Consider the following 26,634-nt stretch of genomic DNA (forward strand, 5'->3'; position numbering starts at 1 on the left):
TCCTAAATAGGTATCTATATACTTAAGTTTCCTGTAAAATCAGGAGCATCCTAAAAGAAGGATTCTTCATACCTGTTGGATAACATCTCAACAGATTTAATGTCTTATGCAGATATTCTAGCTATGAACAAAATATGTATTTGATCCTTCAGCCCTTCTTGACATTTTACTGTTTGCTAAGCCATCTAATCTTTCAGGATGTCAGGTGTCTTCAAAATTTATTGCTTAAACTGATGCCTGGCAAGAAACAGATTATCGAAGCCTATTTTATTCATACTTTAAAAAAAAAATAATCAAGAAATAAAGACATGGCAGTAAGGTTGAGAATATTCTTCATGACTATAATACAGAAAAAGTATTCTCCTAAAAATGACTGATGTGCAACCTCAGGAAGAAGTCAGCTGTAGTAGTCTTGAATGTTCACATAATAGTCACTGTGACTAATAAAATCTTCATGTTCCATGAGTCTTCTAATTTAATCACCATGAAAAATCTAATGTTAGTCTTTTGAAAAGAAACCTTATTTTCTTTTTGCAAATGAGGGAAGTATATCAGTCATATGTATTGAGGAAGAATAAGGTCTAACTGGTGTCTAGATCAAGTAAACTGAGTTGTGACCTTTCTCGCTGATATCAATGGTGATTTTGATCAACTTATATGAAATGTCTTCTTACGAAGATACTAGTTCTCTTGTATTATGAATCAGCAGGGGAAAAAAGACTTAAATCAATGTACACTGTACCTATGCACAAGTTCTGTTCCTCAACAGAGGAATTGTATACCTCTTCCTTTTAGAGGCATAACTCTTCTAGCTATCTGAAGATGACTACCCATAACCTTTTCTCTCATGCCAAAATGAGAGAGAGAATCATGTTTCTTGGTAGTCACTTGGGATATAATCTGGTTCTTTACTTAAAGAAGCAACTTGATTTTTCCAAAGGGTTTGCTTTAAACATTTTTTTTTGAACTATTTTGTTTATATGTTCAGTCAGAAAACTGATTTAACCACACCAAACATTTTTAGTTCCATTTATACTGAAGAGGACTAAATCCAGGACTTAGTTTAGAAGTAAATCCAAATTTTGCTTAGTTCTGAAAGTGTGTTTTCCTGGGTACTGTTAAGATTCTACAGTACGTTTTAGGTATCTGTAGGGGTATTTCAGTACCGAAGCTATAAGTGTGTCAAGTAGTTGTATAGTTTTTCTGTAATAAAGGTATATTTCAGCTCTGAAAGTTAGTTAATTACCTTATTCTTTGTAAATATTGAGATAAATCTGCTAACTAAACACAAAACAGTTTGAGAGACAGGAGACTGGCCGTGTTTTTTCTGTCCACCAGAGGAGAGGAAATATTTTGGTAGCTAAACTGGATTTTATATTTGAATTTCCCCATGTTAGCTTTAAAACAAATCAAGATGTATTTTTCACTTTTCTTTCCTCAAAGTACTATTACGACTTACTCAGTACACAAATGCCTATTGCATGTATTATTGAGAAAATGTTGTAGAGAAAACAATTGCCTTTTTCAGAGCGATCGTTGTCTTATTCTGACGAGTCTCGACTGTCAAATCTTCTTCGGAGGATTACTCGGGAAGACGACAGAGACCGAAGACTGGCTACTGTAAAGCAATTGAAAGAATTCATTCAGCAACCAGAAAACAAACTGGTTAGTAGTATTTCCTGTTCCATAGTACTGAAATACTTGTCTTTTTAAAAACATGTCTTTACAAAGATCTAAATATTGAGAAACGTCTGTGAGAAATATCTTTTATACACAATGAGGGAAAGAGTATTAAATATTCCTGGGTTGTCTGGTCTTTCTCTGACATTCTGGAAACTTTTTCTTCTGGTTGATTACCTACGACATGTTGCCTTAAAGCAAACTACTGAATGTATGAGCTATAAGGATAAGTATGCATTCAATTTGTTTTTCTTGTCTGGTCTTGGAAATATTCTCTATATCCTTCAACAAGGAAATAGAAGAAAATGCAAGTAAAACATCCTGTTGTCTTGTTTAAGAGCTGTTTTTGTATTTTAAATTAAAAATATGCAGATATTTATACAGTCTGCAGTGAATGGATTGTCTAACAATAACTCATCTTTCTAGCTAAATGTGTATAAAAACTGAGTTATAGGGAGAGTGCCATTTAGTTTCCTATAACCTATCCAGAGCATCTTATCCACATTTGAATTGTGAGTCGTCCTCACATAAATACCAGTATTTCCTTCAGTAGCTTCCTATATGTTGGCTGAGGAAGAAATGAGAGTCAAATTCTCTGAAGTAAACATGGCGCCTTGTTTTGGGGAAGATGGTTATTTGCATGGTGCAAGCCCACGGGCTCTCCTGAGAGGAAGAGCAGAAATTCTTAAGATACCTCATTGCTTCTGTGGTTTATATCCAAGTGAAAAATTTTATAGTTAATTTTACAGTAAATTGCAGTTTACTCTGAACCTCCCCTGGAATAAAATTGCTCAAAACCGTTATTTGTCAGTCTTTGTACCATAAGAAGCCAACAAGAAGAGTGTAAATTCAAACAGCGTTAGAGATGTAAACAGTGCCGTTTTGCTGTAATGTTTTCTCAGTAACTTTGCTCAGTAGGAAGCATCTGTGGCAGTGAATGTGTTTCGTAATGGCGATAGAGACTGGTAGAATCAGTAGGAGGTTTTGCTTCAATTTGACATCTTTTTGGTAATCTGAGTTCAAGGCATGTTTCTGATGATTTTAAGTTAGCTGTCGTAATGGCTGTTCATCCAGATTTCAGGTTGCAAGTCTGACAGCACTTTAGTGTCTTTTATTTGAAAAGCTGAAGCCTGATGGAGAAGAAATTGCAGTTTTATCTTTACCAGATAATTGTATTTCTGTAAACACAGAATATTTCTGGGAATAAGGCGGCATCAATTTGATAAACTGTCCATTGCATGCAGCACTTCTAGTTTAGGTTTCACAAAGATTGTGCTAATACAGAAAATGTTTTGCTTCCACTGGGTTGCTGTTGGACACGGGAACAGACTTGAAGCTATCAGTTGCAGAGACTTGATGTTACAGGTTTACAGTTTGACAGCCTGAATACATTTGTCAATATTTATGTAGAGAGAAGTGCATAAAAGAGAATCATATAAATGGAACAGTTGCAACACTTATTCTTCAGTAATTGATGTGTTTACCTATTTTGTCATCTGTCTTTGAAATTTTCAAGCTTTAAATTACTCTTGTCTTAACATATTAAAAATTAACTGCAGTATCTTTTTTGAATATAGGTGCTTGGTACTGATTTCTGCTTATTGGTTATCTTGCCTCTAATGATCATCTTATTAGATATAGATAGATATTGGGAACTTAAAACACAGAATCCTTAAAGATTCCTGATTGTTATCAAGAGTCTAAGAACCATAATATGTATCCTTAGAAAAACTAGGACATATCATTCCAGCAGGTCAAAATGTATTTTGTGTCTTTCAGACTTAAAATAAAACCCATGACTCTTCATCATTGTGCATAAGCTTTCTAGGATTTTTTAATGTAAATTCTCCCCTGGTATGGTGAGGCCAACATAATAAGTCTTTTTCTTCATTAGGTCTTTAGGTTTTTAACGAGGTGTTGAACTCTTTAATGTCCTCAAGTGTTTTCTAAGAATTCAGAAAAAAATTATCCTAGAGTGGATATACATGAGTGTTTAATATTGCTTATTTTGAAATGAAGTATTAAAGGGTTTTTGTCAGATGCTTTTCCCTCCCCTGCCCCCTTTCTTTTTGAGAGAGCTTAGGACTTCTCCAAATATTTAAAGGGCAAGAAGTGACAGTTTAAATACACTGACACTCATTTACAGGCAGTGCTGAGATACTTCAATTATGGGTTAATCTGGAAAAGTTAGGACGTCTGTGTCTGTCCATGCTTATAAAAAGTTGATTCATTCTCTTGCTGTCTGGTGGTATTTCTGGTCTTTTTCAAAGCTGTGACACTTAAACATGGTAAGACTTACATTTTGTACATCTAGGCACAAGCAGACCATGTGCAAGTGTAGCTAATAATTCAGCCTTCCTTTGAAACAAAATCCTTGTTAATTCAGGCATTTGCTGAGTAAATATTTTCCATAATTATTCCATGTTTTCTTTGGAATTACTTTCTTCTATTCTCAACCCATTTTTTTTTCAGTTTTCTTATAACTACCTTTTATCTAGGTTTATCAGTATTTCTTAGAATATATTGGACTTGCCATCCTAATGTCTGCAAAGCAGTGGTGAAAAAATTTGTACTCCCTAGTGATCAGAATGTTAATAGTTAGTCACTGAGAAACTGTTCCCTGGATTTCTCCCAGCTAGCTAATCCCTTGAATTTCTCCCAACTAGCTAATGAGAATAAGATGAGCTGTCAAGTGATCTCCACAATGTCAAATGTAAAATTTTATAATGGACAATACATAACCTAGCAGTAATTCCTGCACTATTTTATACTATTAAATGTAATTAAACAGAGTTCTTGTCTTGGCGTGGTAATGTAAATGTACTCAACAAAATAAATTAGTAAAAATATTTAAGCAGTGCATACTGGCATTTTGTTCCAGCTTCTAAACTGTATAGACGTTGTCTTTCTCTTTTTATAGACTCTTTGAGGCCAGGCATGTTCTTAAAATGTCCGCATGAGTTCTGAGGGGGCCAAGCAGGCAGATCTTCCCCCTCCCCCCCCCCCGAGTCGTGATGCTCAAAATTTAAACAACAATACAAAAATATGAAATAACATCTGCCCACTGTGTTAGATTATTATCTTCTAAAGGAAAGAACAAACCCTTTTATTAACACATCAGGAAAACTTCTTGTTGATACCTTACATGTAATACTGTTACAGCTAATATATTATTTTGCAACTCACTGATATATTTCAGTGCATATTAGGCAAATAAATATTTCTGATCTTATATATACTGGAAAGTGCTAGTTGATCAGTAATGTCTTGCCCCTGGAAGATTTCTCTCCATTTCTCTGAAAGTCAGGCTTGCTTAAGGAGAAATTTTAATACTCAAGACTGTATTAGCTGCTCAATTAAATGCTGATACACTTGATTATTAATATAGGAAACTGAGTCTTTGATGTTATTGATAAGCTGTATGATGAGTCTTACATTTGTGATGTAATGTTATCAGCAAGAACTAAACTTAGAACAAAACTTGATATCAGGCTGCCAGTGTATTTTCCTGGTTACTGTAACTAAATATGAAATATAACATGTAGGATAATGTTGCAGTATTGCTTAATATAGTTCATGATAGTCTGCAGTGGCCATGGAAAGCATAATAGCATTCTATTAGCAAGCAGATTTGGCAATGGTGTGTTTAATGTGGGTGTAAACAGAATCTAGTTTGCAGAAGTTATTATGGCAGTATTATGTTTATGGCTTTTATGTATCTTGTGTTACAGGTACTGGTTAAACAACTGGATAATATCCTGACTGCCATTCATGATGTACTCAATGAAAGGTAAGCTGAAATTTGGAAAAACTAGGCAGTTTGAAAATTTTAAGGAAGAAAAATAGTGACAGCGTTAAATTTGGATTTCAGTATAGAAATGCAGTAGAGGGGGAAGTGCTGAAAGAAATTGTCATTCACTGTTTTTTCATGGGTGTGACAAATCATACTAACAGGACAGAACTGGGGAAGAGTTAAGGCTTTCTTAAGCTTATCAACAATACTATTAGACTCTAGAGTACACTTGACATGGGATTTTACTGCAGAAATACGGCTTCTATAGTTGATATGAAGTTTTGCCTCAACTAGATTTAATAGCTTATGTGTAGTGTTGTGCTGCCGTGGTTATGTAGCTTTTAAACTGAACTTAAATTTTTTTACAGCCAGATCTAGTTCATCTATAGCTAATTCAGAGCATATGTAGAGCGAACTTGGGCCTGTATAGGCTTCTTGGTGTTTAGATCAGTGTTTTCAAAGTCAGCTCTGTTATGAATCTTCTTCCTTGGATAGCTTGTTCCAAGTAGATAATTGGCAACATATATGGTATTCTTTTTAATTGATTTATTTCATAGAAAATGGATTTCGGATCCATAATTTTTATTTAAACTTTATGGTGGCTGTTGCTATTAAGTAGGAGGAGAACAGCTTTGTTCATGCACGTACCTATCTTCTTTAGAAAATGTTTTAATTTGGTATGGTTTCTCCTGTTCTGCTCTCACCTCTAAAATGTTACATTTCTTTTTTCTTCCCACAAATACAGTAGCAAATTGCTTCAAGAACTTAGACAGGAAGGAGCTTGCTGTCTTGGCCTTCTTTGTGCTTCTCTGAGCTATGAGGCTGAGAAGATCTTTAAATGGATTTTTAGCAAATTCAGCTCATCCACAAAAGATGAAGTAAAACTTCTTTATTTGTGTGCAACCTACAAAGCACTAGAGACTGTAGGAGAAAAGAAAGCCTTTTCATCTGTAATGCAGGTAAGACTACAAGTTAAAACAGGAACATAAACAATTTCTGTAGTGCAATGCTTGAATCAACTTTTTAACTAGAATGAACAACAAGTAACGCTATGTTGATGTAATAGGTGAGTGTAGGTATAAGTACCACTGGGAGGGAACTTTCTGTTCAAATAGAATTCTTATGATTCCGATTTCATTAGAAGAGAATGTCGTGTGTTCATAAGACTTGATATATTTGGATGCAACATTTTAGTATTTATCGCAGATCCAAGATGAAGAATCAAGTTGAAACCGAAAAGACAGCTCAAGTGGAATGGTAAACAAAAAGCAGCCATTTGATTGCTTAGATGTGCTCCTCCCATTTACAATTTCTACTTAAATTTCTGTCGCATCAGACAGCGGGGAGGATGTGCGCTGACAAACCTGGTCCCTTGGTTCAGGTTTTAAGGTCTATTTTAGGTGTAAAACTACTATATTCAAGATCAGTGCTCCAGTTTAATATTTATTTTATGGAGCCAGAAAGCTTCAGCAGAAGAAACAGGAGCTAAGGACAGCTAGTTGTCCTGTGACTGACTAAAATCTAAGAAAATGGCACCTCCAAACCTTGAACCTGCGTCTACCATATCCCAAGCAGAAGCCTAATTGAAGTGGTTGTTTTGAAGCGGTGTATGTGATGTTCTTTATCTTTTTGTCTCCGTGCAGAACGAATATTGAAAAGTACCTGAATCAGAGTAGTTTGCTAATAAATGCAGTTTGTGTTTAATAACTTACGACTTTTTCATGTGTTGTTTTAATGAAGTGAAATGTTTAGTAGCTTTGCTTTACCTTTTAGCTTGTAATGACCAGCCTGCAGTCCATTCTAGAAAATGTGGATACACCTGAGTTATTGTGCAAATGTGTCAAATGCATCCTTCTGGTGTCCCGATGTTACCCACACATTTTCAGCACCAATTTTCGGGTAAGCTTAATCTGTCCTCTGTTTTCTGTCTTGCATAGAAATGTTGGTATAACATATTGGGTAATTAACCTTTTTTCAAAACTGTTGTTCAGGACACAGTGGACATACTGGTTGGGTGGCATATAGATCACACTCAGAAGCCTTCATTGACGCAACAGGTGTCTGGTAAGTTTGGCCAAAGAGTCACTGATGTAGTCCACTCTAGCCTGCAGAAGACATAGGTTTACTTACTTGTGTCTGGTCACACTGACATGGATGTGGACATGAAACAAAAATGAATTTCTAGCTGTATAACAGATTTTGTTCCTAGTAAACTTCCATTTGCTGTTTTATCCTATATGTGGGAAAAGGATGCTTTATGCAGGCTACACTTAAATGTCAGTTGCTTTGTGCAACTCTTCAGGAATTTTTAATAATTTTTCTAGTTCTCAATTCTTAAATTAAGTTGTGGAAAAATTAAGTTGCCTCTTAATGTACTTCTCAAACATGTCTGTGGTAAAGATACTGGAATTTAGGAAACTGCGAGACTTCTTCCTACCACTACAGTAGTTGTCTTGGAGGAGCTCACAGCAAGTCATTATGCTTACTGTATCATAATTCTTGATTCTTTCTTTAATGTATAGATGTCATGGGACAGGACTTGACCTTAAAGTGAAAATGGCAAAAAAGAGAAATACAATTGATAATTTTTTAAAAAAAGCTTATTATAAAATTTTCATGTGGATGACCTTTTCTTACCTTAGTAATATGGAATTAAAAATTTTTCATTTTGGAATGTTACCTTGTTCATCTGTTCTATTTGGCTTGGTATTTTTATACAGGATGGTTACAGAGCTTGGAGCCCTTTTGGGTGGCTGATCTTACTTTTTCTACCACACTCTTGGGTCAGTTTTTAGAAGATATGGAAGCTTATGCTGAGGTAAACAGGCTTTATTGTAGAGAGCAGAGTTAACTGTTACAAGGTCATTAAGAAATGCGCGGCTGTGACTTTATGTAAATATGACACTTGTAGAAAATAAAATTATATGAATTTCCTGGGGAAAAGAGGATGAAATTTCAGAATATATTCAAAGGATGTAGAATGATATTTCTTAAGTGCTCACAGACTATTTGGATAAAATTACAGCCAGGCTTTCAGCCCTTGTCTTTGAGACTGTTGTGTTAAAACAAATTAAAATAACTAGGCAAACAGAAATATCTTTAACTTTAAAGAATTGCAGTGAAGCTATTTCACTCTTTCCTGATATTTTCTCTAATTGTCCAAAGTTTTTCAGTTGAAGTGACTGTTTTGGGGAGGGTGAAAAGAGATTTTTAATGCTGTCTTAGATTAATAATATATATCAAGCATTTAAACAGAGTAACAGATTATACTGTGTAGTAAATAATGCAGCAGGAGCTCTGAAACCTTTGCCTAATTAATAGGGCACAGTTATAGTTTGTTTGAAGGTTCAGTAAAGGAGGAGGGTTTTTTCTTCTTTTTTCCTTAAGGCAAATGTGTTCTGGAAGACTGTATGGCTGTAACTAAATAATGCCATATTATATATAATTAGAGTTGCTAGCAGAATTGCTCTAGTTTAGGTGCAGATTCCATAGGTAAAACTGCATTTTCAATGCAATCTGTTTCACTCAAATGAATTATTCAGTTTTATTAGCGTGCTTATATGTACAGGAAGACTTCTGATGGTACAGCTTTAAGAGTTAGGATTCCCAGACCTTCTTGGCCCTGTCACATCTACAGAAATCTGCACTTTTGTGATTGTAGATGTGGACGTATGATTGTGATTAAGTTAGTGTAATAAGTCACTGCTTATCAGCTTGGCTGCTGAACTGGACAATATGTATGTCCTTAGTCATGGTAGAATTTTAAGATAGCATGCATCAACTTAAATCAAGGAGGAGACAGTTTAAGCTAGCGTGTTTTATCTTGCAGTGGGTTTGACCAAGGCTATATCTATACTAATGAGATCAGCACTTCTGGCAATGTTCCCAGGCACTGAAGCCAGCTGGCACGAAATAGCCCACTCATAAACTCGTAGTCTCTAGATCAAGATAGCTGCAGGTAAACAGTGTGTTGGGAATGGCCCCTGGAATGCCCCGAGACCCAAACTGCAGCCGGGGGTTGTACGGGAGAGTGGTAGCTAGCTAGCACAGGCAGAGGTATGCAGCAAACTGCTCTAACAGTGCAGCAGTGTGGATGGTCATGATCCAGGGAGCAAGAACACTTTAAGCCTCTCTCAATTTGCAAGATGTGGTCTGAGTACTGTTCCAGTGGCTGAACTGATGAGCACCATCTCATTACTGTTCTCTGACTTGCTCTTCATTGTGTGGTATGATATATCCTGTCTTGGTATGTTTGTGAGTTAGTTATATTGGATAAATGTATCTATTTTTGGATAATGTCTATATGTTAATATATTAGATATATTTAAGTATTTTTAACCTGGTATTTTGATCTTTTATGCATATATTGTAACTATTAATAATGTATACTGATAAGTGAAACTTGTGCACTGTAGGACCTCAGCCATGTGGCTTCTGGAGAATCAGTAGATGAAGATATTCCTCCTCCTTCAGTATCGCTACCTAAACTGGCTGCACTTCTTCGGGTTTTCAGTACTGTGGTGAGGAGTATTGGGGAACGCTTCAGCCCAATTAGAGGACCACCAATTACGGAAGCATACGTAACTGATGTAAGAATTCAGGTTTTTCTTTTTGTTTGTTTGTTGCTGACATAAATCATCATCATATGATGACAAATCTTCATGCCTGAGTTCGAGTCTGTGTATGTCTGGCAGTTGATAAATATACTTATATTCAGCTTTGAATGTATACATTTCCTTATTAAAGAAATATGCTACAAGAATTCCATTAAATATTCTGGTATAGATTGTGACAGTGGCAGGTGGGAGTCATAAATACCAGAGAATAATGTATTTTATGAAGATATTCTGATTTCATATGACTAAGTTCATGCTTGTTATCTGTCTTTGTAACCATGTTACATGTTACCGTTTATTCGAATTATTATGGTGCTATAAAAATTTAAGTTTCATTATGAGTGTAGCTTACAAAATGTAGTTTTTATTGTATCCCTACTGAAATTGGATCTAATCAAAATCAGATAGCAAAGTCCTTTTCTTCTAAAGTATAATAAGGGAGAGTGTAAACTCAGAATAAATATTACACAATGTAGAAGTAGCTTCTGTGCTTCTGTAACAGGAGCTGTAGAGAGTGTGAATGATTTTGGAACAAAGATTAAACAAAACAAAAATATTTGCAGTTAACCTCTTGTTGCTGTTACATGAGCTGCACAATTAGATTTTATGCCTTTGCAGAATTCTATCAGGGATAACTTCTTGGATAAACAGTGGCATGGATTTCCCAACTAATGCCAAGACAGTTGTGTAACTTGCATCTTAATCTGCAGAGGATTCTTGTGACACAAGTCCAAGAAAACAAAACTAGTCCGTCTTTCACAAGAGAATAGGAGTTCTGTTGATGTCAGGTGGTGCCGAATAGAATTCCAAATACTTAATTTTGGGTTTCTATGTCTTTATAGGTCTTAAAATGAGTAACAAACCTAGCAATCAAAGGTTCATTTTTTGTCTTATACTTTTAAAGTGTAATGTACATGTGTGTTAGTCAGAATATTCTCGTGACAGAATTTACCATGCTGCAAAGGAGGATATAGGATACAGTATCAAATGGATGTGGATGTGATTAAATAATGTGCAGTTTTTCTCCCTTAAATGGAGTTTAATTTAGTTTCTTTTCTAATTTTTCCAGGTTCTGTACAGAGTAATGAGATGTGTGACGGCAGCAAATCAAGTGTTCTTTTCTGAAGCAGTCCTTACAGCTGCCAATGAGTGTGTTGGTGTTTTACTTGGTAGTCTGGACCCAAGTATGACCATACACTGTGACATGGTTATCACATATGGATTAGATCAAATGGAAAATTGTCAGACTTGTGGCACTGATTATATCATTTCAGTCTTGAATCTGCTGACACTGGTTTGTATATACTTTTATTATTGTTGTAGTTTTTCCCATTGAAAAATATTATTTATATGTATAATGCTTCTTTTTTGCATATTTGATATTGAGATAGATTTATTTGCTTTAAACTCTTTCTGACTATAAGCAAAGATAATCCTCTTTTAAATGCTTGTATTCTTTTGTGTGAAGCATATCCTGCTAGCTGTTTGTGCATTTGGATTGTTGATAAAGTGGCTTTTAGTTTAGAGTGGCTTTTTTCCCCCTCTTGCTGACTGTTGGGCAATGCCATTTTCTGGCCTCTCTAATTGATAACACTGAATTTCAAAATTTGAGTGGTTAATAGGTTTATCTACTTTTGCCACAGACAATAACTTTGGAAATTGGACTTCTTCAAAATACAGTTCTCGAAGACTAGGCCACATAAGTTTTTAAACCCATTTTGATGTAGGTTAATCGAGCAACATTTTCAGCTCTGCTCTTAAGTGCTACTTGAGTTGAAAAGCCTAAAAATAGCTAGATCACTGAATGTGAATTTGGGAAAGCAAATATAAAATGTTTGTATTGTTGGGAAGCTATTTCTGTAAGAGTTTTCTAAATGAAATATATGTAAATATTTAAGATTGATTAAAATATTGTTTTTCTACTAATCTGTAATAAATCCATTCAGATAAAGATTTTTTATTTTTATCGCTAGATTGTTGAACAAATAAATACAAAACTGCCATCATCATTTGTAGAGAAATTATTTATACCAGAGTCTAAACTACTTGTACTTCGTTATCATAAGGAGAAAGAGGTAAGAGAAGGGGACTTTTTACAGGTGTTTTACAACAGCTTTCATGTATTTCTTAGAACATATTTATTAGGCTGTAAAACTTTGCTCATCTTAAATATATGTGTGTGTGTGTGTATTTTTATATGTCTGCATTTATGAAACTTCTGAGAGAGCAGATGCAGCTAGTTCTTGTTTCAGGCATTTAGATTGGATAAGGAATTGGTAAGTTGGTTGTTATACCAGATGGAAAGTCATTAGTTGGTATGTTTTTCATACTCAGCGTGCATTATGTTAATAGGAAGAGCTGGTTCAGAAAGCATTCCAAAGATTATATAATTAAGTAACTCTTAATTATAGAAAACTGAAGACTTATTTGCATCACACTATGCTATTCATAAAGAAGTGTAATTTTTAATTCTATATTGGCAATTGATATATTAAAATTTCATGCTAATTGATTATTTTTTAAATTATTTTATATTCTCAAGGTTGTTGCAGCAGCCCATGCTGTATATCAAGCGGTACTGAGCCTGAAGAACATTCCTGTTTTGGAGACTGCTTACAGGTTGATTCTAGGAGAAATGACCTGTGCTCTAAATAGTCTTCTCTGTAGCTTACATCTTCCTGAGGCCTGTTCTGAGATCCAGCATGATGCTTTCAAGAACCATGTATTCAATGTGGCTAATGCAAAGTTTGTTGTTATATTTGACCTCAGTGCACTAAGTACTATTGGAAATGCTAAAAACTCATTAATTGGGGTGAGTAAAAATTGTACAGATAATCTGTACAAAAAGTGTTAAAAACACCTTTTTACTTAAGCTGTGGATTTCTTTTAACTTAAAGGGTAAACACAAGACTCTGAATATACCATAAGAGATTTCACCAGTAGTATGTATATATGATTAAAGGGATTATACTTGTTTCCTGACTTTATAATATAGAAAAAGGACTTCCAGTATTAAAACATACAGGATACGGAATGGGTGGACTATATTTCTAGTCTGTGCGTAATGAGAAGCAGTTTCCAGGGTAGATTATCTTACATGCACTGGTTCTGTTGTTATTCTTTGAGAAAAATGAGATGGATAGAGCAGTTTTAGGTCTGTCCCGATACTATATCTGACATGTGAGAACATTTCTTCCTTATCTTTCCAAATAAAAACATAAACCCCTTTAACAGGCTTAAAAAGGGGAAAGAAACAATCAAGGTCAGGGAATGAATGGAGTTTTAAAAAATTATTTCCCTTGTGTTGTGAACAAGCAAAACAAAATAATTAATGGTATAGAAATTACACTTTAGAAATAGATCCTATTTATTATTTTTTTGTGCTTATATTGCAATTGTTTTATAGATGTGGGCCCTTTCGCCGACTGTGTTTGCACTACTGAGTAAAAATCTGATGATTGTTCACGATGACATAGCAGTTCATTTTCCTGCTGTCCAGTATGCAGTTCTCTATACATTATATTCACATTGTTCCAGGTATGAAGACAAGTAATTTGTCAGTATTTTAGGATGGACTAGGATGGGCTGGTCTAAATGGAATGTATTTTCTGAAGGGATGAACTTAAACTATTACAATTCAGCTTTTGCCCAAACTTCCTTAATCAGTTTTTACTTTCATAACTGCAGGGAGTCTCTGTCTCAGTCAAGAAAACCTATTTTGGGTTAATTTGGCATTTTATTCAGAGACAGGCTAGGAGTCTTGAGTTTGAGTAGCAGTAACTGATGGAGAATTTTATTGAGAGTGAATAAGGAGCTATTTTGCTTACTATGAGATCTAGGAGTGACAGTGAAATGTAAACAACAGGTTTAAATGCATTTTGGACCTTATTACTATAGAATGTTGCCAAACTAAGAGACAGTACTAATTAATTGCATAGCTTCTGTGCTTTTTCACTAAGCATTTGATACTGGAGATAGTTGAAACTATGCTACTGGGTTATGTAGCCTAATGTAAAATTGTAGTTTTGTTTTTATATGCCAAGGATCAGAATACTTCTGGTTTTCTAACTTATGTGGTGGTTATGCTGATGTAATTACTGGTAGTGTGTGAGTGCATATTAACTTCTGCTATTGTTTTTTCCCTGTTATATTTAAGGAAATATCCCTTGTTTTGTTTTATTCTTTCCTTGCTTTCCAGGCATGACCATTTCATATCCAGCAGCCTCAGTTCTTCCTCTCCCTCCCTGTTTGATGGAGCAGTGATAAGTACTGTAACCACAGCTACAAAGAAACATTTCTCAATCATACTAAACCTTTTGGGGCTGCTGCTTAAGAAGGACAACCTTACTCAGGATACCAGGTAACTATCATTTTGTTATTAATTAAGAGGGCAATATTTTCATTTGTAGAACTTGGGGTAACTTTAACTGGTAAAGTATTTGGTTTTTGGAAATACCAGTAATATCTATGGAAAAAGTGGTTGCTCATTTTTGTGTGAAAATCACAAAAACTGAAAACTTCATAAGATCTATACATTAAAAGCAGAGCTATCAAAACTGTGCTGGAAAAAAATCTTTGATTTAAAGTAAACTTTTACAATATTTGCAAGGCTGTATTACCAATATGCTGTGAAAGCTAAGGGCATTTTGATTAAAAATGCATGTTACTGTATGACACTCATCTGTAACATGAAGTAATTTAAGTTATATTGAAAGACATCATATTTCTGTAATCATATAGGGTGACTAATACTTCTCTTTTTTTTTTTTAAGGAAACTACTTATGACATGGGCTTTGGAAGTGGCTGTTCTGATGAAAAAATCAGAAACATATGCACCATTGTTTTCTCTCCCATCTTTTCATAAATTTTGCAAAGGACTTCTAGCAAACAGTAAGATATTGGAAACTTTTTGCTTACTATTTTTTATCATGCATAATTAAGTATATAATGTCTTAGTCATATTTCACTGATAGTCTTAACTGTGCTTGTCTCTTTTATTTTGGAGGGGGAGCCTCTGGTTATAACTGCACAAAAACTCACTCTCCTTTCCTATTTTCAAATGCATTCAATAGCTATTACTTATGCAAATAATTATTTTCTTAAAATAGTAACTTGTGATTATGCAATTGATCTACGAAGAATGTCAGCGATGTGCTAAATCTTGTGAGTAAGATTGCTTTTTTTATCAAAAGCAATGGAAACATTCTGTAAGTGATATATTTTGCTGGATTTCAAAATAACCTGGAAAGAAAAATGTGGGAACAATTGTTTCCATAACTTCCGAAGGCTGGGGATTGCTAACTTTACCTTTGTTTCTCCTTATTAAAAAAGTTATAGTACAAATGTACATAGGCCATATGATGATTAATCTGTCAACAAACAGAAAAGGCCATATAAAACAGTAACAAATCCTTAAGTCAATTGTGTTATAAGCATTTTCTTGTTATGATGAAACCAGTCAATTAAATCAAAATAGAAGTAATGCATAGCGCCTGTGCCTCTTTCTACCAGATATGCTATAGAATGTCTGTAGATGTTCTGCCACAACCAAAATAATGAGTAAATTATCAAATTCTAGCAAGAATAACATCTTTTCTTTCAACTCTTAATGCAGCCCTTCTGGAAGATGTGAATATTTGTCTTCAGGCATGTAGTAGTCTCCATGCTCTGTCTTCGTCCCTACCAGATGATCTTTTACAAAGGTACTTGCACTGAATTCTGTCTATTCTTTGAATTATCTTGTTAATGGAAATGTTATGACTCTTTTCTTTTGTCCTTTTTGATGATGCAGATGTGTTGATGTATGTCGTGTTCAACTAGTACATAGTGGTGCTCGTGTGAGACAAACTTTTGGAAAACTTCTGAAGTCAATTCCCTTAGATGTGGTATTGAGGTAAGTTTTCAGGCTAATTTAAATACAGAGAATGCTTTGGATTTTTGCTCTAGTAAGATTTATCTGAAAAGTAATACTTGCTGAATGTTATTTTTCTCAATTTAAAGTATTTAAAGAAAGACAGTGTCATGGTGTCCCTTCTACTTTGCTACAGGCTTACTACAGGTAGTATACAAAGTAGTTAACAAATTTGATAAACTAAGCAGGACTGCTTGTGAGAAATGTGAATACTTGTAAGGTACAGGTTATCCAGAACTTCAGTAATATTACCTGCAATTATACTCAAAAGATGCGAGTCGGTAATTTTTAACTTTAACATGTTCAACTGTATGCTTTAGTCTAGAAGCACATGCGTAGACTTTCTTTCAAAATATTTTGCATTGAAGGAGTTTCTTGTGAAGGAAGCCAAAGCAGTGAGCAGTGTATAACAGTTCTTACCCTGTGGATTTCTCTCAGTTAGCTTGATGCCCCTGATAATAGAAAACGTCTCAATTTGTATACAGAAAAGACAGGATATTCAGAATTGCCTGTGGTATGTGGTAGTCTCCTGCTCTGGAGAACCTGAACCTTGAATATCTACTGTAAATGACTTGTGAACTGCTTCTGGATAATCACACATATATAAATATCAAACTTAAGTCTCATGGAGGAGAAGACATTTTTATTGCATTCAAGTGTTTTTTCCACTGTAGGTATACTCTGTTATGGTAATTTACTACCTTTTATTGTTGAGGATTAAGATGTGTGTGAAATAAGAATAACTATTGGAAAAAAAATATTTTAAATGATTGACTCGTTAAGTCTTTTGCTTTGTCTTTTAAAGCATAACATTTGATTTATTCAAATACATTATGGTGTTGTTTTTCCTCCTGTTCCTATAGTAACCGTAGCCACACAGAAATACAAGAAATTTCTTTGGCTATAAGAAGTCATATGAGCAAAGCTCCAAGTAATACATTCCATCCACAGGACTTCTCTGATGTCATTAGTTTCATTTTGTACGGAAGCTCTCACAGAACTGGGTAAGAACTTCTCTTAAAACTGAAATTCATGGATGTCAAATGGATAGTGAACAATTTCAGAATATATCTAGTTTAAAATTTATAAATGTCTTTACAAGTTACATTGCTTTACCTTCAATCATTTTTTACAATTCTCTTTAGGTACTTTTAAATATATTCAAAGATGCATGTTTTTATATATTTGCATATATAAACTGCTGCAGGAAATAGTTCTATGAGAGATTTGTTTGAGAACAAGTGTATAAAATATGAACTTGTTTTCACATACTGATGTTTCCTTACAGGAAGGATAATTGGTTAGAAAGGTTGTTCTACAGTTGTCAAAGACTAGATAAACGGGATCAACCAACTATCCCTCGCAATCTGTTGAAGACTGATGCTGTTCTTTGGCAATGGGCTGTTTGGGAAGCAGCTCAGTTTACTGTTCTTTCGAAGTTAAGAACTCCTCTGGGTAGAGCTCAAGATACATTTCAAACAATTGAAGGTAATGTACAGAATATAGGTGGTTTTTTTATGTGGGATATTCTTTGTAAGAGACTGTGCACCTAAGACCTATCCAAGACAAGAAAGTCAGTTTTTTCCAGTGGATTTCAGAGATTTTAACAAGTCTGTTTGAAATATCAAGAAAGGGAATTGCAGAATATCTGTTCCATAATTGCTAGTAATGGCAGCACTTTTGAGAGACTTAACTCTGGTGTGGATATCTTCTGACATATTTAAATAGAGCACTGTCTAGTAACTTAACTTGTTCTTTCTGTGTTTTGGTAAAATGGGTAGGTATTATTAGAAGTCTTGCAGCTCATACGTTAAACCCTGACCAAGATGTTAGCCAATGGACTACTGCAGACAATGATGAAGGACACAGTAGCAACCAGCTTAGGCTTGTTCTCCTGCTACAGTATCTAGAGAACTTGGAAAAACTGATGTACAATGCTTATGAAGGATGTGCCAATGCCCTCACCTCTCCGCCCAAGGTTTGTTTCTTACAGTGCTGATGCTTCTTCAAATAGTCCACTAAATTGGTAGTTTTCAGGGTTGTCCAGGTCTTACTGTGGAATCTTTTGGAAAGGAATGCTGTAATCAAACTTTGTTTCCTAATTAGACAAATGAGAAGAATCGCTTCAAAAGCCAATTTGTGCAGTTTTGACTTAATATTATTCCTGGAGAACATGTGAAAATAGGAAATACATTTCTGGAATACCAGCTTGTGTGGTGATGCAATATCAAGCAAGTTTCCAGTATCTTTGATTTATAGCAGCTACTTACTTGTATGTTATTGACTCTCCTGTTATAAAGTAACACAACTACCTGAGGTTTAAACTTGCTTTTTGAAGGATAAAATAATTCTGTGTAAGCAGCATTTCCTTCTGTGTAGTTTCCTCACATTACTGTTGAAATAAGTTGTGTAATTACCAGATTTTGACTTGGCAGTAATGTGTAATTTATAGACAGTTCATGTCAAGATTTTTAGCTTGTGAGTGTGTCTGGCCAGTTGCATGCTATACATGATTTCAGAGCACCTGCAGTTCTTAACATTCAAGAAACAGAATTTTACCTGTTTCTTTACCTCTTAATTGAAAATTAAATTGGAGAAAAGAAACTTGTTTTGACTTGATTGTGTTTGTAAGTATTAAGTACTTACAATAATTAGGCATGCAAAAGAACTGTGTTGTAAAACATGTTATGTTTTTCTCTTTTAAAAGGTTATCAGGACATTCTTTTATACTAATCGCCAGACATGCCAAGATTGGCTAACACGGATTAGACTTTCCATCATGAGAGTTGGATTGCTGGCTGGCCAGCCTGCTGTCACAGTCAGACATGGTTTTGATTTGCTCACAGAAATGAAAACTAATAATAGTATCTCTCAGGTATTCTCTTTTCAGACTTTGTAGACTACGGCAAAAATATTCCCACAATATTTTAAATGAACTAAGCTGAGGCAATCAGTAGTCACTAAACCAAGTGAAGTGGTCTGTCAAGGATCATGTTATTTAAAATATTTTAAATTCATGCTCCTGTTTTGAGAGGTTTTTGTGGTTAGGCTATACTACGTTGGAGATTAGTGTGTAGTGTATGCATTTGATCAAATACAATTAATAAACAAATGCTATAGTTCATTTACAGTTTGAACTGAATAACTTATTTTTAAGCAGGAGGTTCTGCTTAAACCTTATGGCGCTTGTTTGATAGGTTTGTTATATTAGTCTGAGGTCTCTCCTGAGCTTGTGACGATGTCTGTACCAAGCTTTGGGTGTGAGCAGGAAGGAGATGTATGGTAAGGGAATCCTTCCCCTGCAAAGCAATTTCTAGATAAGCATGGGTGTAGGGTGAGGGAATAAACTGGTTAACACTTTTTAAAAAGTTGAAGGGCACAAGTAGTTTCTTGAATGCATGATTTGATATGCTTAAATATTTAAACAAAGGAGATTTACTAAATGTTTATCGTTTGCAGCTTTATGAATTCTTACATGTATTTTTATATGGGTATAGACCATAACACAGTGATTACTAATTTAGCATTCAGGCTGTGAAATCACAGCATAAAAACTTCTGCTGTTAGTGCCCCCCCCCCCCCCATCCAAAAGAAGTGCAACATAATGGATATGCAGAATACTTCACGTTGTGTATGCGTATAGTGAAATACTGCTTTACTGTTTTCAAGCATTTAACAATGTATATAGCTTTTAGTTCATATGAGATTTGTTAAACAAAGCATTTCTTTTGGTTTTAGGGAAATGAATTGGAGGTGACAATTATGATGCTGGTAGAAGCATTATGTGAGCTTCACTGTCCTGAAGCTATTCAGGGTATAGCTGTCTGGTCTTCTGCTGTAGTTGGGAAGAGTCTTGCCTGGATCAATTCTGTAGCTCAACAGGCAGAAGGGCGGTAAGTTGTGTGGTGTTTGTGTGTGTGTTTTTGTTTTGTTTTTAATGCTGAATGGTACGACTCTGGACTTATTTTTCTTTTTTATAGTTCTACTTCTGAATCTTTTAAATTGTGACATGAATCAAGGCTACTGAGCTAATTTCCTTGTTGAGGAAACTCTAACTAAATTACCAGGGTTTGAATATAAATGGTGTTCCTAAGCTGCTTTTTTTCATAGTATCTTGTATATTGCAATACTATTTTCGCATACTACTTAACTTTGCATTGTGAAAATTGATTAATTTAAATCTTTTCTAATGAATTTTCTGGCCAATGGTGTGATCTGGTTATTGGCCACAGTTTGAGAGAGGGAATCTGAGGGAAATACTTTACATTTTTGATTCTGTTTTGGAAATGTAGCTTCTACTTCTGTTGAAGTAGAATTTTCAGTTACTGATACTAGTTAGTGGGTCAATGTGTGATGTTTAAAATAGAGCATAACTTAATTAAGAATATTGTGGGCTTTTCATCTACTTAAAGGAATACATCCTTTCTTCTACTGGGAAAAGCGTATGAAATGAAGAAAGGGACAGCTTTTTGTTTCCATGTTTAAAAAAAACCCAACAAAACAAAGTTGTTTTTTTTTTTTTTTTATGAACTGTTTATTTTTCCTATTTTGTAAGACTCTAAAGTAATGTATATCTTTGTAATACATAAGGAGTTGCCCAGGAATGTCAAGTTTAAGATATGAATTGTTGTCCTAGACCCAGTTTTAGAAACCTCTAGTAAATGTTATTTAGCTAATCAGTATTCTGGTTTATTCATTCGAGTAGAAAGTACCACAGTCAAATCTAAAACTCATGCCTGTGCTTCAACCTATACTTGTTTGAAGTTGGCATTAAGACTTGAATGGAAAAGCTCTTATACTAGGCTATCACCTGAAAGTTCTTTCTCAACTGGTAGACTTAACTCTATTCTATCTTAACCATCCTTTTTTTTCCCCTGAAGTTACGCATTATTTTTTTGGGTTGTGTGGTAAAGAAGTGTTAAAATATAGTCTAATTACAAAAATAAAAAGCTGCTGCTGTAAAATGCTGACTAAGACATTAAACCATTTAAGGTTTGAGAAGGCAACTGCAGAATACCAGGAGCACTTGTGTTCCATGACGGGAGTGGATTGCTGCATAGCAGGCTTTGATAAAGCTGTGCTGAAGTTGGCCAATTCCAATAGCGTCAATAATGCCAGCCCAAAGCACTCTTTGAATGGTAAGTGTTTATCAGTTTCTTCTTTTAAAAGCTAATACAGATTTCATAACTCTATGTACACAGAATTAGAAGTAAAACATTCAGTGATATAGCCATGCTGATTTCACAACATCTGATTCCTGAATCTGAAAAACTTTGTAGTTAAACATAACTGCTTAAAGCCGCTGAAGCTAATATTATGCATAGATATATGAGGGTTTGCAGGACTGAGACTTAGCTTAATGAAACTAGTGATTGGTAAAACATTTTGTATTTAAAGTAATTTAGTTCTAAATTATTGTAGACTATCATAACTTAAAGCTTAGTATTTATGACCTAATTATATCACACACATGCTACTTAGTTCAAAAAGAAAAACTTAATATGAGACTTTGTTTCAATATTCTGTTTTTCATCTTTGAAAAGAGACTTTGTTCCTAATTTAGTTCTTAACAATTTTAATATTTTAAAATTTCTTTACAGATATGGACTAAGTTTTTCCAAAACTTCCTTTGAAAATGTTCTGTTTATATGTTTAAAAAAAAGTTATAAATAAAGAATACTGTAAATGTTGTGTAACTATTTGTTTTTAAAAAATGGAATGTTTCTCTTGACAACAGATTTGGAAATTACATTGAATAATAGACTTACTGTTTAAAAAATATATATTTTCATTGCACAGGAGAAACTAGAAAAACTGTTCTGACTAAGCCAAGTGACTCTTCACCTGAAGTTATAAATTACTTGGGTAACAAAGCATGTGAATGTTACATTTCCATTGCTGATTGGTCTGCTGTTCAGGAATGGCAAAATATGGTCCATGACTTGAAGAAGAATACTAGTAATACCTCAATCAATCTAAAAGCGGATTTTAACTACATAAAGTAAGGTTATCATTAATTTATTCAACAGTATCTATCTCAGAGTACTGAAAAATTAAAGTTTTTGTTGATTTTTAGAGACTGGATATCATTGAAATAGAGGTGTGGTAAGAAGAAAGTTGTGTCCTTAGGGACATATATGAAAAAGCCATACAGATAACTAAAGAGTTAACATCATTCTGAATTACTGTGGCTTTCTGACTATTATGGTTTTTTTAAGTGTTCAAGGAAAACATCTTAATTTATTTCAAGTAAAAGATATCAAATTTATGCTACTTACTTTGGCAGATGAAGAGTATTTTCCTACAAGATAAATATTTAAAAAATAAGTTGCCTGTTAATATATACATTTTTTATGAATTTTGCAAATTTTTATAATCTTTTTAAAAACAAAATATTTTAATTTGTGAGTCTAAAATAACAAGTGCATTGAGGAGGTGGCACTTTTTTGGAAAGTGTCATAGCTTGTGTGTTTGTTTCTTAGCACTTGGTGTATTTGTCTGGTTCTCCTGAACAGACCAAGAAGAGACTCTGTCCTAAAGAGGATTGAAATAGTCAGTAAAAGTGGGAATTTTCACATACTGACTTTTTTCTTTCATAGTCCGGATACTTAAGTAACTCCTTCTTGAGAGTAGATGGGAACAAGAACATTTGAGCATTTGAGTCTTCCAGATTTTGAGCCATCACCCCTCTTACTCTTTCAGTGCCTTTTTTGTATAGTTTGATTAAAAATCTATAATGTCCAAATTATTTCCTGATGTTGAAGAACAATTGAAAGAAAATGAAAGTTTGCTTCTACAGGCTGTTAAGCAATATAAATTTGTATGATCTATGCCCTACACAATATTCCATTATTTCTGGAATTTTCATGGAGAGTGAAGCATTGAAATCTAGGCCTCATGAAATTCCATCACAAAAACTTGCTTTTCTGTCTATGAAGTGTTTTGTCCTTTGTTTTTATCTTATTTTTGTTTGTTTTTTAAGTACTTGCAAATTCAGACTTTTTCTTCCTGCATATGATAGAGTATTATGTATATAGTGTGACAACATGAAAAGTTTCATAGCTGGAGAGAGTATTTGTCCTTTCATTTTAATATAGAATTTAGCCATTTGGTTCAGTATTATTACCATTTACTGATATATGTGAAAATGGGAAACTTTGCTTAGAATTAGTCTTTTGTAAATGCTGTGTTAAAATTTCGGGGCTTTGAGTTAGGCTTGAATCTTTCTTTTGCTGTTTTGATCATAAGATATTAAACATCTGGAATTAAGAAAGAAATGTGAAATAAAACTATAAACATTGAATTGCAGATCTTTGAGCAGCTTTGAGTCTGGAGAACTTACTGAATGCACAGAACAACTAGAGTTATTACCAGGAGAAAATATTAACCTACTTGCAGGGGGATCCAAAGAAAAAATAGGTATAAATACATAAATTAACATTACTTCATATACAAAAGTAAATATTTTTCCCCTATATCTGTCTCTCTAAATGATAGACTGAAACTTCCGAATGCAGTTTGCTGTGTTCAGTTCTGTAACCTTTGTGAACCAAGCTTCAAAATAATCGGCAATAATAATTCTAAATGCTGTTGCAAGTTTTTCAGATGTGTGTCTTATGGAGGTAATTTGTTTTGTTCAATCTATCACAAATTACTAAAATGATTTTTATATACATATGATGTGTGTGTATATGCATGCACACACAAGTTCTTTTCCCAAACTTCCTTGCTTTCAAAAATGTATTCTCAAACTGTGATGCTAAAATTTGACAGTTGTAGTTGGTTTCAAATGCTTAATCTTCTTGTAGACATGAAGAAGCTCCTTCCTAATATGCTAAGTCCTGATCCAAGAGAACTTCAAAAGGCAGTGGAAGTGCAACTTTTGAGAAGTTCAGTATGTCTGGCAACAGCTGTAAGCCACGCAGAGCAGGAGCAAAAGTGGCAGTCAATATCTGAGTAAGTTAAAGCGTGCTGTGAATGAATGTAATGTACTGGGAAAACCTGTTTTAGTTTGTTAACCATAACTTTGTGAAAAGTGTACTCGACTTTGTACTTCAGCATCTATGGTGGTGTTTGCTGCTAGTTTTTGTTGTTGTGAAGTGTAAACTTACAGAGGGAAAATAAATTGGTGTTCAACTTGGAGGTCATCAAGTACTGCTTCCTGTCAACGTAATGTAGAAAGTATCATAACGCAACTCGTGCATGATATTGGAACATTTTTCACATCATCCATAGGAAGATGATGTTTGTGTTTTCAGTATTTTTAATGTCATTTTTTTCTTTAAAAGACTAACAAAAATACCATTCTGATTCTTAACTTTTATTTCAGAAACGTTATAAAATACTTGAAGCAAACTTCACGGATAGCTATTGGACCTCTAAGACTGTCCACACTCACTGTGTCTCAGTCTTTACCAGTGTTGAGCACTCTTCAGTTGTATTGTTCTTCTGCTTTGGAAAACACTGTATCCAACAGACTGACATCAGAGGTGGGTCTGTTTTAAACCTAAATTTTGGTAATGTCTTTCTATTGAATAGTCATGTCATGAGATATTGAACATAGAATATAAATTAATTGTTCTGACTTTTGTTGATAGCACTGTAAAAATGCCTCACTTAATTTTCTTTGGTTTTCTTTACATGCTTTGACCCCAAAGTGTTTTTAATTTACACTTCATTTGGATGACTTTTTATAGTTGTAAATATAGCATTTCTTTTGATTACGTTTAAAGTAAATTACATCTGACTTTGTTGTAGGAATAAATATTACAGTGTATTTAAAGAATTGATACATCAACAGTTCTTAAAAACTACCCCTAAAACTTTGAAAATACTATAAAGGTAACTTTAAAATATTTATGCAACTTTGCCTCTTACAGGACTGTCTTATACCTCTCTTTAATGATGCTTTGAGGTCGTGCAAACAGCATGATGTAAGGCCATGGATGCATGCTCTGAGGTACACAGTGTACCAGAATCAATTGATGGAAAAACTGAAAGGTATACAAACTCTTATTTTAGTGTTATGGAAGGTAAATGCAGAATTTCAGCTTAAAACTGCTGTTAAAAGCAGCCATGTCTTGTTGAATTATTTAAATGGATTACTTTTTTTTAAAAAGCAAGTTTGTTATTCAGGCATCCTGCCTTACAACCAGGGGTCTCAATTATGACTGTAGTGTAGATAGTATTTAAAAAAAAAAAAAGCAAACAAGTTCTTATTCTGAAATGCTTATATGCTTTTACTGTTGAACACTTCAGTGATCTCAATAATTGGTCTTTAAAATCAATTATGAAAGACGTTTAAATTTGTGATATGGAAAAAAGCTAATGGGGGGGGAAGTAGCATTAGGGAAGGAGTACATTTCCTAGTTAAGAAGAAAGATTATAGTGAAAATGACTGATTTGCCCAGCAGATAATCTGTAGATATATATTTTCTTTCAGATAAGATATAAATATTCTAGTCAAAATTGCAGTCATCTAAATTTCTGAAGGAGTTTTTAGGAGATAAGGGGCTGAGCATTTTTTCTTTTATTGATGGCCATATACAGAATAAATTGAACAGAAATTGTCTGAATACCCCAGATGGAATTATTGTTTGTTTAATTCTTTTGTTTAGAATGTCTTTCTTCTTCAGAACCAACAGTTCCAATTAAGAGCCATCTGATGGAACTGGGCTTAACAGCAGCAAAATTTGCCCGGAAACGAGGAAATATTGCCCTAGCTACACGATTACTTGCCCAGTGCAGCGAAGTTCAGCTAGGAAAAACCACCACTGCACAAGATTTAGTCCAGCACTTTAAAAAATTGTCTGCACCAGGTCAGATGGATGAAAAATGGGGTCCTGAACTTGATATTGAAAAAACAAAATTGTTATACACAGCAGGTGAGTTTGTTGATTATCTTGTAGATACTTGAGCTGCTTGTCCTTGTAATCAGGCTAATTCCTCTGACCTTGAAGAAATCACAGTAGAACAGTGTCATTAGGAATTGATTTCATCCTGTTAGCTATTGTCTCAATCTGAAAGTGTTTTCAAATAGATTTTTCTTCACTAGTCGGCTTTAATTTCAAACAAGAACTTTCTCTGTAAAATGTATTACAAGCTGTATGTGAATATGCTGAATTTTAGAAGCACTTTGAATGAAATTAACACTTTACTGAAAATATACTTTTAATGATATGCAGGTCAGTCAACACATGCTATGGAAATGCTGAGTTCTTGTGCCATATCCTTTTGCAAGTCTGCCAAAGCTGAATATGCAGTTGCTAAATCTATTCTCACTCTGGCTAAATGGATTCAGGCGGAATGGAAAGAGATATCAGGACAATTGAAACAAGTATATAGAGCTCGACAGCAGCAGAATCTCACTGGTCTGTCTACCTTGTCTAAAAACATATATACTTTGATTGATCTCCCAGCTGTTAATACGCTAGAAGAAGAGTACCCCAGGATTGAAAGTGAATCTACAGGTAGAGATGTTCTGCTTTTTTTTTATTTATTTTTTTTGGTGAATTAGTGACTGATGGTTCCACTGAGGGGTAGCCACTGTTCTATTGATAAAGGCTGAGTGCCTTATCACTTGTGTGTTTGTTTTGCACTTTTTTGTGTTTGGTTTTACTACTTTTCTAATGTT

General features: G+C 34.2%; 1 protein-coding gene across 6 annotated transcripts in view; it reads left to right on the forward strand.

The window, feature by feature from the left end:
• The window catches only part of SMG1 (SMG1, nonsense mediated mRNA decay associated PI3K related kinase), a 61,300-nt gene that overhangs the window by 7,912 nt on the left and 26,754 nt on the right, over window positions 1-26,634 (forward strand). For 3 of the 6 annotated variants that reach the window (XM_026082958.1, XM_026082956.1, XM_026082960.1), the window contains 28 exons: window positions 1,529-1,665; window positions 5,412-5,470; window positions 6,219-6,432; window positions 7,247-7,372; window positions 7,465-7,537; window positions 8,194-8,291; window positions 9,889-10,062; window positions 11,159-11,383; window positions 12,063-12,164; window positions 12,632-12,901; window positions 13,496-13,626; window positions 14,288-14,449; window positions 14,862-14,980; window positions 15,705-15,792; window positions 15,882-15,983; window positions 16,865-17,005; window positions 17,290-17,489; window positions 17,783-17,979; window positions 18,709-18,876; window positions 19,740-19,894; window positions 20,994-21,139; window positions 21,801-22,002; window positions 23,311-23,420; window positions 23,810-23,957; window positions 24,331-24,490; window positions 24,881-25,001; window positions 25,619-25,885; window positions 26,186-26,470. In XM_026082958.1, coding sequence (XP_025938743.1) covers window positions 1,529-1,665; window positions 5,412-5,470; window positions 6,219-6,432; window positions 7,247-7,372; window positions 7,465-7,537; window positions 8,194-8,291; window positions 9,889-10,062; window positions 11,159-11,383; window positions 12,063-12,164; window positions 12,632-12,901; window positions 13,496-13,626; window positions 14,288-14,449; window positions 14,862-14,980; window positions 15,705-15,792; window positions 15,882-15,983; window positions 16,865-17,005; window positions 17,290-17,489; window positions 17,783-17,979; window positions 18,709-18,876; window positions 19,740-19,894; window positions 20,994-21,139; window positions 21,801-22,002; window positions 23,311-23,420; window positions 23,810-23,957; window positions 24,331-24,490; window positions 24,881-25,001; window positions 25,619-25,885; window positions 26,186-26,470 — 4,380 coding nt within the window. The remainder of the gene's footprint in view (window positions 1-1,528; window positions 1,666-5,411; window positions 5,471-6,218; window positions 6,433-7,246; window positions 7,373-7,464; window positions 7,538-8,193; window positions 8,292-9,888; window positions 10,063-11,158; window positions 11,384-12,062; window positions 12,165-12,631; window positions 12,902-13,495; window positions 13,627-14,287; window positions 14,450-14,861; window positions 14,981-15,704; window positions 15,793-15,881; window positions 15,984-16,864; window positions 17,006-17,289; window positions 17,490-17,782; window positions 17,980-18,708; window positions 18,877-19,739; window positions 19,895-20,993; window positions 21,140-21,800; window positions 22,003-23,310; window positions 23,421-23,809; window positions 23,958-24,330; window positions 24,491-24,880; window positions 25,002-25,618; window positions 25,886-26,185; window positions 26,471-26,634) is intronic. The other 3 variants (XM_026082959.1, XM_026082955.1, XM_026082957.1) reach the window with 2 other exon arrangements.

Source organism: Apteryx rowi, unplaced genomic scaffold, assembly GCF_003343035.1.
Source record: "Apteryx rowi isolate R43461 unplaced genomic scaffold, aptRow1 scaffold_6, whole genome shotgun sequence".
Taxonomy (NCBI): Eukaryota; Metazoa; Chordata; class Aves; order Apterygiformes; family Apterygidae; genus Apteryx; species Apteryx rowi.